The sequence below is a fragment of the Accipiter gentilis genome, chromosome 10, assembly GCF_929443795.1.
Source record: "Accipiter gentilis chromosome 10, bAccGen1.1, whole genome shotgun sequence".
Classification (NCBI taxonomy): Eukaryota; Metazoa; Chordata; class Aves; order Accipitriformes; family Accipitridae; genus Astur; species Astur gentilis.
The window spans coordinates 9,450,093-9,470,634 of NC_064889.1; the positions used below are offsets into that span (position 1 = coordinate 9,450,093).

General features: G+C 37.5%; 1 protein-coding gene across 3 annotated transcripts in view; it reads left to right on the forward strand.

Annotated features, from left to right (window-relative positions):
• MYO1E (myosin IE) overlaps positions 1-20,542 on the forward strand; it is a 102,893-nt gene that overhangs the window by 53,205 nt on the left and 29,146 nt on the right. For all 3 annotated transcript variants that reach the window (XM_049812988.1, XM_049812991.1, XM_049812990.1), the window contains exons 10-19: positions 994-1,190; positions 2,774-2,854; positions 3,253-3,339; positions 4,612-4,698; positions 5,849-6,016; positions 6,774-6,859; positions 7,450-7,531; positions 8,334-8,440; positions 12,363-12,461; positions 16,309-16,453. In XM_049812988.1, coding sequence (XP_049668945.1) covers positions 994-1,190; positions 2,774-2,854; positions 3,253-3,339; positions 4,612-4,698; positions 5,849-6,016; positions 6,774-6,859; positions 7,450-7,531; positions 8,334-8,440; positions 12,363-12,461; positions 16,309-16,453 — 1,139 coding nt within the window. The remainder of the gene's footprint in view (positions 1-993; positions 1,191-2,773; positions 2,855-3,252; positions 3,340-4,611; positions 4,699-5,848; positions 6,017-6,773; positions 6,860-7,449; positions 7,532-8,333; positions 8,441-12,362; positions 12,462-16,308; positions 16,454-20,542) is intronic.

Below are 20,542 nucleotides of genomic sequence, written 5' to 3' on the forward strand. Positions count from 1 at the left end.
ATCAGGTTGCTGACGGTAATAAATCAGATTTCAGAAAGCTGGCAGTTATTAGCAGTTTTAAAAATAGTTTTGGATTAATGTACTGAAGGGTTTAGTGAAATCATGCTGTGACGTTACAGATGTGTAAAGCACAAGTGGCTGCTGCCTTAGTGATTGTTTTACATCCTCCTCACACCAGTAAAGTAGATCTAAAAGCAAAGGAACATGGAGAGGACACTCTTAGAGGATTATGTGGTTTAGTGGAGGTGCGGTACCAACTCTAAGAGCTGCCCTTGGGAGCTATTTCCATATGTTTTCAAGCCATTTCTCTTTTTTCCATTCCTTAAGGTGTATGACACCTGCAGCTAACGTGCATCATGTGCTACAAATGCAAAGAATACTAGACTTGTGGCTGCTTACTGCACAGATGTGTTTTTCTGCTTTACTTTTAAACAAGGGAAACCAGAATTTGTGAAGGACATCCAGAATAAGGGGTTAAAAAACCCCCACAAATAAATGGCAAGGCAATTGAAAACTATTTGCAATACTAACTTAGAAGAAGAAAGGAAAAGAATATTAGGAAGTAGATAGCATGTTCCTTATCATATTTTAAACATTTCATGTTTTTACAAAGAATTTTCAGTGGTGTCAATTTTAGAGGTCTATGTTTTATTTCCATCTCCTCCAAGAGTGATTTGAACCACATAGTTCAAAACTATGACTTAAGCCAGCTTTCATGTTTGAAGGACTGAAGGTACAGAAATAGCTCACTATTTTACTTGAAGGTGGTTTGTCTTAATTGAAATCCATGTAAGTAAAGAGTTGAAAATATCCTTGGGGGGCTTAGGGAAATTTTAAAGACATAAATCCCTGTTTTTCTTTTTAAGCTGCGTGCCCCATAAGGTTTATTACTGCTGATTGTTATTAGAGATACAGCTGATTTTTTTTCCCCCCTTCATTATTTATTGGTTTAGTCTGTAAGTCATAATCCAGCAACCCCAATCTTTCTTGCAGTTTTGGCTTTCCCTGCATTTCTCCTGGGAATCAACCAGGACCGCCTAAAGGAAAAACTGACCAGCAGACAGATGGACAGCAAGTGGGGAGGCAAATCTGAGTCCATTAATGTAACATTAAATGTGGAACAAGCCTGCTACACCAGGGATGCACTGGCCAAGGCCCTTCATTCCCGTGTTTTTGATTACTTGGTGGATGTAAGTTGGATTTGCTTGATTCTACTGAAAAATCAAAACAAGTACAAGTACACTAGGAATGTTCCTTGGAGTGCTTTTCTTGTCTGTCATTTCTTTCACCCAGTACGTTTCTTTGCCTAAACTTTAGCAGCAGCACTGAGCAGTTGTCGTGGTTAACCCCAGCCAGCAGCTGAGCACCACGCAGCCGCTTGCTCACTGCTCCCCACCCAGTGTGGTGGGGGAGAGTAAAACTTGTGGGTTGAGATAAGAACAATTTAATAGGACAGAAAAGGAAAATGATGATGATGATAATAATAATAATATTAAAGGAATTAGATTATACAAAAGAAGCGATGCACAATGCAGTTGCTCACCACTTGCTGACCGATGCCCAGCCAGTCCCTGAGCAGCGGCCCCTGGCCAGCCTTCCCCCAGTTTATATACTGGGCATGACGTCACACAGTATGGAATATCCCTTTGGCCGGTTTGGGTCAGCTCTCCTGGCTGTGTCCCCTCCCAACTTCTCATGCCCCTCCAACCTTCTTGCTGGCTTGGCATGAGAAGCTGAAAAGTCCTTGACTTAGTATAAATACTGCTTAGCAACAACGGAAAACATCAACATTATTTTCCTACTAAATCCAAAACATAACACTATACCAGCTACTCGGAAGAAAATCAACTCTATCCCAGCTGAAACCAGGACAGCAGTGCAGTAGGAGCATGACCACAGACATCAAATACAAGGCAGTGATACGACAAATGCTATACTTCCTTTGAACAAAATGAGCAGTACTACATTTGCTCAATCTCCTGTCACAACTGTCTCGTATGATACTCTGACATCTTCTTGTCAGCATCCATACTTCTCTGAGACTTACTTTCTCCTACATAGTTGAGCATTTTCAGATGAGCAGAGTTAGTGGGTTATGGTCCCCCGCTGTCTTACCCCACTCTCCTGCAAAGAACCCCTTCAGCATCCTGATGTTGTGGCATTTGAGCAAATGGTCAAATTCTATTCTCCATGCTGAAGTACTCTCTTGTTCAGAATGAGGCCCTTGGCTGGATTGGCAGGGTAGAAACCTTACCTTTGGCCACAGGTGCTGGCTAGATGAAGCAGAAGTCTCCTCTGTGGTGGCACTGCTAGTGTCTCAGAAGCCTCCCTTATCGTGACAGCTTTGTAATTCCTCCCACTATATGCCTGTACCAGCACTGACACTGCAAAGTAGGGGAATACAGAAATAGGTGAAAATATTCATGGTACCATCTGCAAAATGCATCAAAAATCAGAATTAAAGCTGTTCTTTTTTTGTTGGCTCCTTTTCTTTAACTGAGCCAGTTACACCAAAGGGGAAAGATTTTTGCAAACAATAGATCCAAAGGCTCACTAACCGGGAAAGCAGGATAATATACTGTTCATTGCCTAGCTGTTAATAACACTTTATTAAAAAGTGAAAGTAAAATACCCTATTATGTATATTTGTATTCTATTCAAATATGTTCTTTTGAAGAAACCCAATATTTTTATGTAAAGTTTTAAGGATTTTATTATATCTTTTCAATATATAAACTACACTTTGTTTTACATTTTTTTTCTGTTTTATTAGTCGATTAATAAGGCTATGGAGAAGGACCATGAAGAATATAACATTGGTGTCCTTGATATTTATGGCTTTGAAATATTCCAGGTAAGGCAATGTAATATTCAGAGTTTGAGCTGATCTGACCTGGGAGAGTTTTTGTTATTTAGAGGGGAAAAAATCCAAACCAGAAAAAACCCAAATCCTGTGGCCAGAATAAAAGCAAAAAGAACCCCAACCCAGCTTCCTGGACATTGAGTTCTCACTGGTAATGTCTCGCTTAAGAAACATGAAGCATTGAAGAAACTTCAAAGAAACTGGGTCATTGATCTTAAAAAAAAAAAAATAAAAAAAATGAAGAATCTGAGATTACACGGAATGTCTATAAAGTCAGCAACCCATCCATTATTGCCAGTGTTTCTTTGAAGCTTATTGCCAGCACAAGAACTAAGACTTATTGTATATGAAGCAGGAGACTAATTTTTAAATTGTTTCCTTTTCTATAGAAAAATGGTTTTGAACAGTTCTGCATCAACTTTGTTAATGAAAAACTACAGCAGATTTTTATTGAACTGACACTGAAGGCAGAACAGGTAAACAGACATTTATTACTTTTGAATTCATAAATGAGCTATTGCTTTTTCAATTGGTAGAAAAATTGAGGTTTCATCATCTGCTGACAAGAAAATTTGCCTTGTTAAGCAAGACAAAGGAAAAAAACCCACTTTGTTGTTGGCTAACCCTAAAACCATAAACCACATCGGCTACAGACATTTATTCTCTGATACAGTGGTACAGAAGTGAGTCCATCATATGGTGTACTAATGCAGTCATATGACCCTGCCCAGACGTGCTGCATATTCTGACTCATTGACAGAAATGGAAAACTACAGGCTGGTTCTATCCCTGTGGTTTTGTTGGACATGACACACAGTTAAATGGGAATACTTTTCTTAAACTTCCTCCATGCCCTTTTTTTTTTTTTTTTTTTTTTTTTTTTTTTTAATATATATGAATGAAATAGATCACTGAGACAACTGCAAAAATACTTTTGAAAGTATTTGCAGTTCTCTGCTGACAGTCTTAGTGCAGAATCTCACTTTACATGAATGTGAGCTTCTGCATGGGAGGGCAGACAGAATGCAGCTGAGACAGAAGCATTGTGTACGGTATGAGCTCAGGCCTGGCACCAACTTTAGGACAATGTTTTCAAGAATGCACATACACAATTGCCTTTATATAAAAGTAACTGATAATTGCAGTTGAGCACACAAGTGACCTGCTAAGTGTCTAGCTGAACTCATATGTATGCAACTGAGTGGGTCAATTTAATCAAATTTTAGTATGATTTTTTTCCGCAGTCAGTCTCTAGATGTCTTTATGGTTAAAGTAATTGTGTACAGAAATAAAAAGTAGACCTGTGTCTCCATTTCATGTACATTTCTAAATGTGTTGGTTTGGGGGTCTGAATGCCTGTCACAATCTTAATTTTTAAAATAGAGTAGGATATGGATGCTTAGGTGCACTGTCAAGATACTGTAAAAGTCACTTTGTTACTGTTTGTGAAGTGCTTTGACAATAAATGTACTGATGAAATATTTTTGCTCTTCTCAGTTACTACTTAAGGACTATGAATGACAAAAGAATGTGTGGGGACAGCAGAGGATTCCAATTCATCTCTTAAGCAGTAGAGAGCTGGATTTAACTATCATTTAGGGTCATTTCTCCCACCTCCCCCCATCACACATTTGACAAGTCTTTCTGAACATGAGTAATGCAGAGTTTGTGTATGTGTAGTGCATTGTAAATCTAGTGCTACATCCACGGTGCAAAAGAATATTTGAATCTTTCTTTTTACTTAACAGGAAGAATATGTACAAGAAGGAATTAGATGGACACCAATAGATTACTTTAACAACAAAATAGTATGTGACCTTATAGAGAACAAAGTGGTAAGTATTTAGAACAGATGGAAAAAACAAGATTTTTCTCTAAAATATTTGGGCAACTGCTTTGCTGTCAATGTTCATGGGAAAAATGCAAATACTGTTGTTCAGTTACTGAGTCATACTAAGCCTATATATAAAGTTTTACATAAGATGTCTTATAGGAGCTCTAAGATATATGTCATCTAAGATAGCGGCCAAAAAGAGAACCATAAGATAGCATGATTGATGTGTGACTAAAAAATATAACGATGGAAATTAAAATTTTATCCACCTAAATTTATAATGACTTTCATGACATATTCTACTGTACATCAGATAAGGCTCTCTGTGTGTCCCTGGGGGATGTATTTCAGTTTGGGGAAGCTACAATACCAGTTTCCTTTGAGGTACTGTTGCAAATTAAGCAGAAACAAGTGAAGAGGAAGTATTATGAAGTGTTTTAGATAAAATAAGTTTTGTGTCTTTGCTCCTCAAAACGTTCTGCAGTTTAAAGTCTTTATGTTCTGATTTGGGGTGACAATAAATGTTGAGTTGTCCTTTAGGACAGAAGTAGGATGTTTTTCAGCTAGTTCTTTGTTCCCATGTAAGCCAGATAATTTTAACAGTAGTTCAAGTACTATAGTGACTTGCGCTTAAATGCACATCAGATTTTGCCCATCTTCTATTGTATCAGGATAACTAGGAAGAGGATAGGATTTCTGTCACAATCTTAGATATTTAGCTCTAAGTTTGTCAAACTACAGCATTTGAGTTTAAATATTTACCTCAGACATGGGTTTATTTTTTGGTGGAATGAGAAAGAAGATTGCTTTGTGAAAGAATTAAAAACTGAAACAAATGTTGGACATTCTGGGTTGGTTTGTTTGGTTGGTTTGTTTTTAACAGCAATCATTGTTTTCCCCATCGTTTCCCACTGTCACTATCATTACACAGAGTGACATCTATCCTTAAACTATTTGCATGCTTGTGTACAAATTAATCTCTACTCTGAACTCTACTGATTGGGGGGTGGGGTGGGGGGGAATTCTTCCTGCTGGGCCTTTGCTCTTAGTGTTTATGTAGCAAAGATAATTATTTGTTTGGAGGGAAAAACTGGCATCAATTTTTTTTTCCTCACTTCTTTTGCTGTTTTTGTTATTCTCCAATGCGTTAGAATCCCCCAGGGATTATGAGCATTTTAGATGATGTGTGTGCCACAATGCATGCAGTGGGAGAAGGAGCTGACCAAACACTGCTTCAAAAACTCCAGATGCAGATTGGGACTCATGAACATTTCAACAGCTGGAACCAGGGATTTATCATTCATCATTATGCTGGAAAGGTAATGTGGAAAAACATCACTGAATTATGTGTAATGTATTTATAAAGAAAAAGAATGGTAATGAAAGGAAAGGGGAAGCCCTGTAGAGGGCTATTTTGATTTTAAATAGCCAGATTATCTCAGGAGACAGTGTCCTCCTTTCACAATGTAGGAAGCTTAGAACAAATATGCCCTAACTTATGTCCCTTAGGAGAGGGATGAGTCTGGGCCTTGCTGCTATCAAACATACTAACCAGAACTTAATATTAAATGCAATAAATAAATGCCCCGTGTCTTTTATTAATTATAATCTTAACTGTTGGTTATAGTAGCAGTAAATGTAAAGAATTCAGATATAAAAATGATCCTTAGGTGATGATATACCAATAAAACTGGGAATGTAACGTACAGTTCTATCTTCTTTGGGTATGTTTTTCAGACTATTCATGATTTCCTGCAGTTAATAACAGTAAACTCTTATTATGCAGAAATTTTTCTTCAACAAAATTCAGTACTAAATTCACTTGTGTCATATTCTATTCACTAGGTCCATAAGTCTTTTTCACTGAATTTAAAGATATGGATGAAATTTCTTTGTTTGTTGTGAAAGAGTTAACTAATAATATATGCAAGGATTTAGTGATCATTGTAGTATCTTTAAGTTATACCAGACTAACTAAAAAGTTCAGAACAGCTACTGATGAGGACAGAATTTAAATTTTCTTTAATTATTGGGTTCTCAACTTACCACAAACAATCAATTTCCACCTTGGCCCAGGTATCTTATGATATGGATGGATTCTGCGAGAGAAATCGGGATGTTCTTTTCATGGACTTGATTGAACTCATGCAGAGCAGTGATTTGTACGTAAGCAAAACTTGCTTAAAGCTAGGAATAACCTGTTAGTTCAAATGGATGCAGAGGGCCTGACTTCTCTACCACAACTTGTGAACTCATTTGTGGAAATAAAACATCACTGCAGTAGAAGAGTATCACTTGCATTATATTGACCATACTTTTCTGCAAATCTGAAAAGTAAGGTACTGCAGTGTCAGAATCAAATGGTATAATGACAGCCATTTGTTTTGGCCTCAAAAAGGGCCAGCAGTGATTTGGCATTCTCTCAAAACAGGCACTGTTTTAACATATAAAGTAACGTCTTTTTTGTTATGTATTTTAATGAATGGATGCTTACTTTTTAAGAAGTGTGCATTTCTTTGAGTGTAGAAGTCTGGTATCGTGTCTTCCAAGGCTCGCTAAAATAGCAAGGGATCTCTATGAGGAATAAAGCTTATGGAAAATACTAATCTTAAAATAGATTTGATACAACTCCAGATTAATAGAAATAGCTATTTATATTCTGCTCAACTATCAACTTTTACAGCATACTCCTTGACATTCATGCATTGAATTGTCTTTCTATGCCAACACTATTTTATTAATTCTTTCCTAGGCCTTTTATAAAGGCTCTGTTTCCTGAAAATCTTCAAGTGGACAAGAAGGGCCGTCCTACCACTGCAGGCAGTAAAATCAAAGTATGTCTAGTATGTGCATATTTGGGTGTGTGTTTGTGTATGGATACCTATATTAAAAAAAAAAAAAAAAAGTAATCTTTGTTGGTTTTTACTGTCCAGATATTTTTAAAAGTAGACATCAGGAGTATCTTGATTGCAAAGCAATGCATTTTTTTAAGCTGTTAGAATCATGTTTTGCCTAGCATCACTGTTCATTAAATGTTTTGTTCAGCTACATTCTACAGCAGTGAATTTTCCAAACGAGCAATTGATGGTAGGGATAATAGTACTTGCATGTGCACAATGAATGAGCCCCTTCACTCAGCCACTTGATGTCCTACAATTAACTACAGATAACTGGTCTCTTTATAGTGCAGAAATGCAGTGGGGCCTGATCCAATGCCCACTGAAGTCAACAGAGGTCTTTCTACTGACCATAATGTGCATTGAATAATGCAAGGGTTAGAAGGCAAGCATCTTTTCGGAGACCGGTTGTAAAATATACACTTACATTACGCACTTGCAGGCTTTGGAAATCGATATTTTATCAACCTCTTTCCTCATATTTCACCCTGACAGTCAAGTTCACCTGAGGCATTCCTTGTTGCTCCATATTTTTATATATTAGTTTAAAAATAGAATATATAGCTGGAGATAATGGTGCCTTTTATTTACTGATAAATTTTTCATGAGGTGCATATTATCCCAAGACATTGGTTGTTCTGGAGAAAGACCAAAGTCAAGTGGATCCAGTTAACTGCATCATCAGCAAATGGTTGATAATTTTTAGAATTCTCTCACAGGTTTTCCCTCAATTTTACAGAAACAAGCAAATGACCTTGTTGGCACCCTGATGAAGTGTACACCCCATTACATCCGCTGCATCAAACCAAATGAAACAAAGAAGTCTCGAGACTGGGAGGAGAGCAGGTATGGATAAGCAGAGTATGTGGTGAGAAACAGTGCTAATAGTCAAAAGAAGCCACAAAAATTTATCATTTGTAACCATACAGCCTACAGACAAACAGAACTAGATACTCTAAAACCTTCAGAAATGAAATCTGGCATGACCTCTCCTAAACTCTGAAGATAAGCTGTGGTCACTTGGTCTAAATCAGCAGTTAGGATATGCAGTTCTTAGCTTTTCGCATATCAGTTGTGAATAATCAACATCTATATAACAGTAACGCAGTCGGTACGTTAAAGACTCGGTGTTCCATGCAGAATTTGCACACCAAATGCATTATACGTCAGTTCTAAGTTTTGCTTTATGCTTTGGAAACATCTTCTATTACGTAGCTAAAAAGCCAGCATGATGTCTGTATCTGCTTTGGTGTATCAAACTTATTGAAAAGGCTCTATAGCCAAGAATGTAGAAGGTTTCTTTTTCACTTCTTGACTTTTAAGTTTCATTAGGCAACTCCTTAAAGAGAAGTCAGCAGAATATCATACCGTGTGGTTATATAGACATTAAATAGATGTCTAAATCATCAGTTTGGTTTATCGCATCTGTTTTAAAGCATCTTTAACTATATCATGCTTTATAGCATCTTCCTATTACCTGAAAAAAGATACTCATCTTTTTTGCACTGAGGTAGGTCATCAGTACATTATGTATACCATGTGAGGTCCTAATATAGGTAACATTTATTATTATATACCAAATACTTTTGGTATTGTTAAAAGTGCTGATAAAGTAAGTGGTTGTTTTTATCACAGTGAAACAACTTGCAAAGTCTGATAGAAAGCATTCTTGACCATATCAACAACACACCAGAATTCACTTCCTGCCATTTGGCATGCAGACTAGCACAATTAGATGCAGATGTAGAGCACTTACAGAAGCCACAATTGGGACTGGATTTGAAAGTGTCATTTAGGTCTTGGCAGTAAATGTAGACCCTCTTTCTCTAGCTTTTCCACCCCTGAAAATCCTACTATGCAGCACTTAATTTTCCACTGACACTGGGGATGACCAAAGGAGGAAAGTAAGTGATCCTGGAAAAAGTATGTCTAAAACTTTTAACTGCATAAGTTGAGGGGCTTTAAAAATCATTTACATATTGAAAAACAGGCCTATTATTGTGGAAGGTGTTGCTAGGAAACCAGTGACACAAACAAACAAAAACCTCATCTTGAGAAAAGGCCAGCTTTCAGGAAACCCCTTTTGGAGCAAAAACGGGCAAGATTTCTTCTTGTTTTCCCATAATGAGGATGATACTTGGCAAATGCAGCAGCTACTGATAACAAATGAAATACAAATGATTGTAGACTATCAAACTCGGACACAAAGGGAAGTAGTCATCCCTGTTTAAAAATCCTAACATTCTCTCCCATTTCAAACTGTGATTTCCCATGTGTTATACTGGAACCTCACATAGGGTACATATGCTGTTGCAGTTAGTGACATGTCTGGGGAAAAGAAATTTATATGCATATGACAACTCAAACATAAGCTTAATTTTGTTGTTTCACAATTTTACTGTGAGAAAGTTCTGTGTTGAGGGAAATACAAAACATAATTAAGTTTACATGATACTTTGCTGAATGTTTGTTTAGGGGTTTTTTGTTGTTGTTTTCTTTTGTGATCACATAATGCTGTATCATATACACATGCTGCTATAGTCAATGTGATGAGAATAGTATATCTAATCTGCTTATTAGTAGCATGTTACTAGATGGTGAAAATGTTACTAAAAAAGGAAAAAAAAAACCTTTACAAAGCTTGTTTTACTTCATGCTCGCAGAAGCCACGTCACTCCAGCTTTGTACTGCTGTTGAATAATTCTAGAATATTTAGCGCTGAAACATAGACCTTGTGTAATATCTAAACCTTGTATAATACCTTAGTTATTCCAAAAATTGAGGTGTTCTTGAAATGTGTTTTTGTTCAGGTCCTGGCACAGCCACTTGGACTTGTATTCAAAATTGCTGCATTAGCTGAATTCCCAGACCCTGACCTGCTTGAGGTTGATGCCTGGAGGGAGATTTTTCAGTGTGCCTTTTCTCAGAAAGAAAAGGGAAAACAGAAAAATGTCTCAAATTCCCTGTTGCTGGACACTAGTACTGGCAGGACAGTAAGAAAATGGGAGTAATGCTCCAGTGCATTATTCCAGATGTGAACAGGCGGAAAAGCTATAAACAGGAAAATGTATTTTTGTCCACCAACTTTCTACTGTACCAGAATTCTTGGAGTGGGTACAAAATATACTTTATTCCTTGAACGCAGCAAGATTAAAATGTGCAGTATTCTTTATTATAAGCTAAAAGAGCACTATCACTCATCATTTAGTCAAACAGCTCTCGTAAGTGTTGTTTAAAAAGAAGAAATAACTGAAAGGCTTTTGTCATTTGTAGCATGGGATTTCAAAAGTTTTTTCCCCTTATACTATGAGTCATGTGAAAAGAATGTCTAAACCAAAAAAAGGGGGGGGGGGGTGTCAATGGGCAATGAACTTTCTATTGAAATTTAACATTTCAAAATAGCTAGAGAAATAATACTGAATTAACAGAGTTTTTCAGGGTTTGAAAAATCTTTTGTAAAATCAGAGATATAATAAGCAAAACAAAATTAAATGGCACCTTACAGGCTTACTTTTTTGATGATATGTAAAGAAATGCTCTTTTATATACTTTTTGTTAAACTTGCAAGACTAAAATATTAACAACTTATATTTCTGACTGAAAGCTAAAGCTTCTATAATTTGCCCTATAAAAGAACAGCAACAGAAGCCTCTGAACACCACATTTCAGAATGAAAAACTGACATTGCCTCTTCCAGCCACATGACTTAGATGAGGAAATTAAGGAAATGCAAAGGAAAACAACAAGTCATACATTGTTAAGGAAGCTAACTGAAATTCTTCAAATCAAATCTCCAAGCATTACATAGTAGACTAGCAGGATGTCTAAGAAGGAACATAAACTAATGGACCACGGCTCCAGAAAGAGGAAGAGGTGCCAAAAGGAAGCCTTTTTTCTTTTGGGGTTTTCCTGCTTTGAGATGCATGGGGACATATTTGTTCCCTGTTTAGAACCTAAATGAATGTGTTTTGGGTGAGGGAACTTTAATGGTGTTTGGATAATGGTGTTTCAGTTCACATGTGCAGCAGAGTCCCTCCACAGCCATTAACACTTTCTGTGGGACTAGTACCAACTCAGTTTTTGTTTGTAATTAAAGTATGCCATGAACAAGCTTACCAGGCATGCTTTGGCCAGTCTTGTGCCTATCCTCAAATCCTTCCTTTGCAGCATGGTAAAATTAGGAGGAACACTAGCTCTTCATGAATATACTGTCCTGGCTTTCTTCTTTCTGATTCTTCCTGTAATGAAAGTTTGGCATCTGGGGCTTTCTGCAGCCACCAGATTTGGTCCTTTCTCCAGAACAACCAAAAAAGAGCTACTGTGTGCTACTGTTGATGTTTGATATTTGAGCTATGTAAAACATAGATGAAACCTACAATAAAACAACACAGAACAATTTTCCACTCCCTTGGATGCCAGCTATGTAATTGTATAGTTAACAGTTACTTGGCCTTTTATGGGTAATAATATTACTTAAGAAAGTTTAATATATAAATTAGTTAGGAGACGGGAAGTTAAACTAGATAAAAATGCTAAGGTAAACTTGCTACGTATATTTCAGTAATGTAGTCTACCTGCCTTGAATATTTTTCCTACCCTGCAGTGTGCATGCATAGTAATGTGCAAGAATTCATATACCTGTGCATGAATTTTGGAAGTCAATGGTCTTTAAACATGATGCGGACCTCAATGTATAAAAAGAATACCTCAATCCACAAACATGCTGAAATAAAATGGATTGTAAATCTTGCATTGTTTTTGTCCACAGGGTAAAACATCAGGTGGAATACTTGGGTCTGAAAGAAAATATTCGAGTAAGAAGAGCTGGCTATGCCTACAGGCGGGTTTTCAAGAAATTTTTGCAGAGGTAAGGTAATACTCATTTTGAAGTATTACAGCACAGTTGTTTATATGATGATGAGGAAAACAAGAACTTGCAAGTTTTGGAAGCTGCTCATTTCCCACTTACCCTTTCCATTTTCCCCCATTTACCTTGCTCAGGATCTAGGTTGCACAGAGATTTGAAAGTGTCTTGAAGACTGGCTTTATGTCTTTGAAAGTCTTTTCATTTTTCTGTAAACTTGCCTAAGACCTCAGTTCTTTTTGTAGTGCTATGAGAGGGTTCCTCAAAGGTAAAAAGATTTAAGGGAACTTAGAGTTATGAGCTGCAGAGCCTGGAATCTGAGTGTTTAAGTGCTAGCCTGTGTTTAAAATGTTACTGCTCTAGCTCTCTGAACTCTCTTTTCCCAATGACGGAACATAGGTAAAGAAATACAGGCCTGCCATTCAGCCATTTCAGCATAAAGAGTAACCTCAGCTTAAATTGCGCATTGTATCCTTCTACTGGTGTTCAAACAGCTGGGAATGGTTACAACTCAAACCACTGCAGCTGCTCAGTGAATGAAAGCAAGTCAGAGCTCTGTAAGACCCATCCTTTTTTCAGTGTCTTAGGACCAGCTGTTAAGATTATTAACTACCTCCACTAGCTAATGAAATCCTCTTAAATAAAAGGAATTTCAAGTTTCTTACAACACTCAGCTTCTGTTTTTTAGAAAATTGAGACATACAGCTAATAAATGCCCAAACTGGGGCATTATATGACAAATAGCTTTTGTTGGAAGTCTTTGTGTTCCGTTTGAGAACATAAAACAAAAAATCCAGTCGGTTGTTGCAAGGAATGGAGTATAATTAATGAGACAACCCAGAACAAAGCCACTGATAATGCTCCATGATAATACAGAGAACATTTTAATCATCTAGTAATAGACAGATATCTTAAAGTATGGACTCAGTTTTCATTACGGGACAATTTTAAATCCCTTTTTCTTCACAGTCTTCAAGTCCAGACATATAAACATGAATATGCATCAGGTTGCATTACTTAACACAGACTGTTGCTGAGACAGCATAAGAGGTTAATAATGTGTATTAAATCTAGCCTCCACCATTGTTGAAGACTGATTGTGAGGGCTGTGCAGGTCTAGAAATCTGCCTGAGAGGCCTGCACAAAGGAAAGCTACGTGGTACTTCTAGAAGGTGAATATATTTCTATACTTCATATGTAGAGATCCACAGGCAACTGAAACCATTCTTTATGGAATTCATCCGTTTGTTTCAAATTAGTCTTGTTAAATTTAACATTTTGTTATGAGTAAAACTCTTCCTGTAACCTTTCCATTCACAGTTCCCTAGCATCCAGAACAAGCTCTGTTCTGACACCCTGAGTCAGTGTGAGTAAAAGTGGCTGAGGCATGGGATGGACAGGAAATGCATGCTTGTACACTTGTTTTCATTGGGTGTTCCTTGGCAGCTCCATATAAGTGGAGATTTCTGGGCTGAATAGACTTTTATGTACAAAATTTACATTTGCATGCAAAAAGCCACAGTCATTGAAAAGGCCTATGTGTTTCAAAGCATAACCAATCTGAAAGCTGAACTCCATACTCACATATTTAGATGTAGGACCTAACTGCTTACTGTGAATTTGTAATAGATAATTTGAGGGGGGCAGTCATGATTTGAAGTTGTTTCAGAGCATTTTAAGAACACATTTAGTACTTGTGCTGAAATCCTCCGTAAGGTCAAATTACAGAAGCTTGAAAAACCTAGATACATGGATAGTGACATGACCAGTTTAATGGGAAGCGTGCACAGTACATTAGAAGAAAGTGCTATTTCTAAACAGCAGTGAACAATGATAGAATTGTCATGTTATAAAATTGTGAAATGCTTAATTGGTACATGTTATAGAGTAATCTGTTTCTTCTGCCCTGTAGACTTGTCACACCAGGAAAACATATGAAGTTAGTTTGAGTTTATGAAAAAGGAGAATTTCAGCTTTGTTCTTATTTTGTACCTGGGAGCTTTACTTATATTAAAAGGTCTTAAGTCATGTTTTTTCCTGTGCCGTCCTTTACAGCTCAGAAGATGTAGGAAAAAATTCCTAACATGCCGAGATGTAGTGTCAAATTCTGTTGTGTGGAAGATAGCAGTTTCAAATGCCTTCATTAACATCAGGTCCTTTAAATTCAGACTTGCTTAGACCCACCTATACAACTATACTGTTGGTGGTACATGATGACCTGCAAAAGAAGGTGTTAAATAAGTTGGGAGTTATTTTAACTTACAACTCCTTACTAGGTTGCATCTATTTATTCCATAATACTGATAAGTTACATAAATACATGTGTACACATTGTCTGTAAACATAGATTATGTATAATATACTTATTTGTGTAAGAGCTACTTTGTTACACTGTCATGCATAGTACCTGAGCATGTTAACTAATAATAGATTTGAATGTGATTAACATCAGTAGACCCTTTTGAATACTACTGAATTATTCATAAGTTAGCATTCTCTTTGCATATACTTGCTATTCAGAGGTGTTTAGTTTTTGTGATACATTCCTTTTTAACTGTTTGCTATTTTTCTTTGTGTGGTATTGTTATTTAAGTTGCATGACACCGTTTCTGCTTCCTGGCTGGATAACATTTTAGATATGACAAGAATGAGCAATGAAGATTCCCTTAATGAATTTTCTAAACTCCTTGTGTGATTTTTTTGAGAACATTTTATTATGAGCTGCTTAAATCTTCTTAAGAAACAAGGACTTGGGAATTACAACAAACTGAACTCCATATTTTATCACTTTTTTCATTAGTTGAATAGTTTTACTAATAAGCATGATTTAGTTTATATAACTCAAGTATGTTTAAGGCATTAAAAAAAATTGTCAAGAGTAAAGAACATTAAAGATTTAGTGGAGAATTTTGTCACAACATGTTTAGCTGTTGTCCAGTCCATTGTCAAAGGAGTTTAAATAGCTGCTGTTAGAGAAGTTACTTATCCACAGACACAGAGACAGCTAAAGCCCATCAGTGCTCCTTGGTGGGCAGTGGAACAAAGCAGCTTTGTAACTCCAGCCTGGCAGTTCCAAAAGCCCACGTTAAGCCTGAAAAAGCAGACAGTTTAAAAGGGGCTGCAACCTGGCATCCACCTCATTTTCAAGGCTTAAAGAGAATACCCCGAGACAAAAGACCACACACCTTTTCCTATCAAAGACTGGTTATTATAGCACCGCCCTGCCTCCTTCCCTAGCCCTTCATCTGGTCAGCTCCCAGTGTTCCCTCTAGGTAGCACCAACATCACTGCATCTTCTCTCTTGTACCGGAGGCCAAGCCAAAGGCTTTCTGGGATAAAGCCAAGAATGGCTCCTTGCTAAATGCAGACCAGCTGTTGAACAGGTGGGTTAGGAACATGAGCTGGCCACTTGCTTAGAAACAGAAAAGGCCTTTGTAAGAATAAGACAGACGGAGAAGGCTTGAGTGGGAAATTGGCCACATGCTTGGGAATGAATCTAGAATACCAAGGATGTAGGTGTTTAAATCTGGACCATAAGTCATTACTAGTAAATAGCCTTGCCCTGGACTTGAGATTGCAGCTGAACTTCTGTAATTAACTACTGCAGTTACCAAATAATAACTTAGCATCTGGAAATGGGAGACTCCTGGACACTTGTGCTCATTGCAGTTGTTTGGTCTTGCTAAACAAGTAACATCTTAATAACCGTGCATCTTCCCACACTCCAAGTTTCTGTAAGTCCTGCTGAAATTGTCAACCCTCCCTCCAGGGTAATACTGACTAAGAGTCAGTGGTATTCTGCTGCTGCTGTTTGATGTCAGGTTTTAATCTCTTCTCCTTTGTCATTAAGGTATGCCATTCTGACCAAAGCAACCTGGCCTTCCTGGAAAGGAGAAGAGAAACAAGGAGTTCTCCACCTTCTTCAGTCAGTCAACATGGATCCTGACCAATACCAGCTTGGTAAATCCAAAGTCTTCATCAAAGCTCCAGAGTCTGTAAGTGTGGCAGAACATGAGTCTTTAAACATGAAACTGTTTTGCTGAAATAAAAGGCCTGCCGACTCAGAAGTTGAGCATGATAATCTGCTAAGGTGGGAGAAGCGTAAGAATGTAAGTCAAGCTGGGCAGGTCTGTCACAGGTGCCTCAAGGCTGTACAGTGATTTTACGCACTTTTATAATGGGCATAGTACATAAGGACCCTGCACGATTTTGACACTAATACGAGGAGCATTAAATGCATCAAGAACAAGAGATAGTATACAAAGATACTTTGGTGTCAGGTACCACATGGTGACATTCCATCAGAGAATCTGTCATATGAAGAAATATCATGGCATGAAAACATATCTATGACCATTAGCCCAAGAAAATAGGTCATCATCTCAGTACAAGAACTACTGATGAAAATAGAATAGTCCCCAGTTATAGCTGTTACGCATCATTGAGTAAATCAGTGTTCCAGAATGGCTACAACTTGAAATCCCATTCAAAGAGAACATTAGGGAGGCATCACAAGGCTGTTTTTGTCCTGTGGCTGCTAAACTGCACAAAATCTGTTGGAAAAAAGTCTTCTTACATCACTATTGAGGAAAGTTGGCAGGGAAAAAAACTATGCTCTACTCACCATCATGTATCCCTTATTTATCAGAAGCAATGAGGCTTAGTTTATATAGCATACCTTGCAGTTGAGCACTAGGTAGTTTCTTGGTGCTTTACCTGAAGTTACATACCAAAATAAAAGCAGAACACTTCTATTGCTATAATTTTCTTTTCTGGAAATGTATTTTTGCTCTGTAGAACAACAGTAATTCAGGCAATGACACTGCTCTGCCCAATCACACAGGAATCTGTTAAAGGGAAAAGGTAATACTTCTCCAAGTTGTAATAGAAATTGTGTTGTTTCTACCATAAATAGGGTAAGATAGTATCATCTCTGTTCAGGAATGGGACTTGACATTCCTGCCATCTGAGAGACATGTTTGTATAATAAACTGTACAGTGTTCAAGATGCAGGTTATTAGAATACTTTGGTGCATGTTGGCAGAGCAGGAAAGTCTAGTATAGGATTAATCCTACTTAGTCATTGCAAGCAACACCTTAGCTAGCCAGTTATGAGGAAGTGTGAGCTTTATCTGCCTGCCTTTGTAGCAGGGGTGTCATGACCCAGACTGGACAGACCAGGGAGTCGTGTTTAATTCAAAATTCCCTCGGGCTAAATTAAGGTGAAACGACATCAAATGACCAGTTAAAGATTTTATTCATGACAAAAGTAAACTGAACTGGGGAGGCCTAATAGTAGGTGGCAGAGTTTCTCACAACAGGAATTGGCATGAGATTACTTCTGTAAACCTTGTAACCCAGGGTGACCGTACACATCGATTCAGGGAATAAGGAGATCCCTCCCGTCGAGTCACGAGGTTCAGAGCAGACCCCCTTGGTTTCTAGACTCCTCCTCAGAGAAGGGCCCAGGGGCGGCTGGATCGGCTCTTAGTCTCGGACTTGGTCAACAGTTTTATGTCTTAAAGGGATGAGGTGTAGGGACTGTGGAAAAGGAAAAGGAAAGAGAGAAGATGACGGAGAGATTTTACCGGTCCTGGGTCCAGCGTTGGTTCAGTCAGCCGAGGGGTCCAGTCCCGTTGTGCTTGCGCACCCTGGGCTTCAGTTTGTGTCCTTTTATCATCCTTGCCCCTCTCCAGGTGGGCACCCAAACGTGTCAGGTTAATGAGCAGTTTGTGAGCTTTTGGGCTTGGGGGTCGCCTGGGGAGTAACTTCTCTTTCCCTGCAGACCCGGCCATTGTTTGATCTTTGTATCGGAACAGGGAGCTGCGCACCCCCCAGCACACCCTCCCCCTCCTGTTGCTGCTGTCTGAGCTGATGGGCTTTTCACCTTGGTACCTTGCTGTGCAGGGTTTGTCTTTAAGCAGAACTTGCCCCACCACAATGTTTGAGACATTAACTCTTTCAGTCTCTCACAACGGGCCATAATTTATTTCTTAAGATTACTGGGGAGTTTTATCTTACAAAGTCAGTGCGATAGCCTTGGACATTAGCAGATCTCTTTGATATCCTTTCTTGTGACATTACACTTGTGACTTTCAGTCCTTTACTGATGCCCTCAAGTTTATTATAGAGTGGTGGCACGTACATATCCTGGTCAAGTATCTATTTGAATTAATACAGACAACTTAGTTGGTTGTAAGTACAAGGAACCAGAATTAGTAATTTAAGCAACATCTTCCAGTCCTGTGTTCATTATCTTACACTGTAGCAAACCTATTTTTCTTTGTTTTCACTGTGAAATTATTTTGCATCCATGCTGTTCATTGCAGGCAGTTACAAACCAGATACAATCTCAGTTTGGGAGATAAACAGTTAAGGGTAGAAACCAAAATAATTTTTGCATGAGGGATGTTTTCTCAATGTTATGCTGCTTTATGGATAAATCAATCCAAAATTTTAAAGTCTTTTTGTTTTCAGTTTTATGTAGTAAGTCGTATAAGGAGCTATCTTCCTTACCCGGCTGTTGAAATCCCCTAAACTTGGTATGTTTGTTCTTTATAAGAGCAGATTTTCAGCAGCCATATCTTCACAAACGGGGTGGGTCTTATTCTTGGTTTTCTCTTTTTCAGAGAAAGAAATGAAATAATTTGCTGGTGTCCATCTTGTGTTTAATAGCCAAGTGGCAAGTGCTTACATGGGATTGATGGATCTAGTTCCTCTTCACTCTGAAGTGGCCAAAACACTAATATTCTGTATCCCAGCTTCATATGGTACTAGGTTGTTTCTAAGAGGAAGAAATTGTTTTCCAATAGATGCCTCTTCCCATTCCAATGCGTTTTTGTAATACTAAGTCCTGGTTGCATGTATATGCCATGTGAGTTTTACTGAAGGGCAGTTCTGCAGGTTAAGGCAACATGAGGTTGACTGGAAATAGTAAAACTTTTTTGAGTTGCATTTTGATTTTAATTTAAATTAATGCTTCCAATTACTGTATACATTTTCTTTAATTTTTTTTTTTTTTAAAGCCATGAAATTAATTTTTAAAAAAGTACTAAAAATAGCCTGGACCTTTTTCATTTTAAGTTGAAAAATTTTCTATGAGCTTGAATATTCTAAAACTTGATTTATATCTTTTAGTATCAAAACCACTCAGCTCTCATGTTACTAAAGTATTGGCTAGGGTTATATTACTTTTTATAAAAATAGTCTTTTAGATGGTAAATGAAAATTTTTCTTTCTACCACCAAAGAGAGCAGCTGTTGTGGTTAATCAGATGAAAAATACTTGATTTGCTCAGGAGTGTGAGGGGAGGCTTTATAATACATAATTTATGAACGAGTTTATGCAGTATTTTTATTTTATAACTTACGAACCATATTTTAACTCAATTTTTTTCATTGAACTTCCTTAATTGTGACCTTCAACTGCAGGTGATAGACTATTTTGCATTGAGATTTTGCAATTAGCATTATTGTTAGAGAAATAAATGCTGAGTGTTCATGAGAGACAACATCAATATTGTTACTGTAACCTGAATTGCATCAGGGCTTGATCATGCCCCTGCTGAAGCTGAGGAACTTTTTGCATCAGGAGCATTAATGCCTGTCTGCTGAAACTCTATCTAGTGCTTGTGTGTTTGTGTAGAGATTTTATTTTTTTTTAATAAGTTTTCTGTAGATGGAGAGTTGCCAACTGTGAAATAAGGTTTTATGGGTGGTAGAAAGGAGGCTTCATTATTTACATTTCCATCAAACACCTGAATAAATAACTCTATACAAGAGCAAGTGAGGTTCTGTGGAAACGGTTTGCACTAGATCAAGTTTCCTTTTTAAGATCAATATGAACAACAGTATTTTTCTAGATTTCCATGGTTTAGGGCAGCAAATTTAAGAAACGATCCTAAAGCTCAGGTTTGCTTCTTGATACACCTGTTTTTACTAATTTTATCTCACTTGAAAGCTAAAAAAAAAAAAAAAAAGTCTTGATGAGTATTTAACACACAGTAGAAAGAAATAATAAGGACCAGTCATGTCAGTGGACTGATTTAGTACTGTAATTGTTAGCCAAATGCTTGTGCTTCTGAT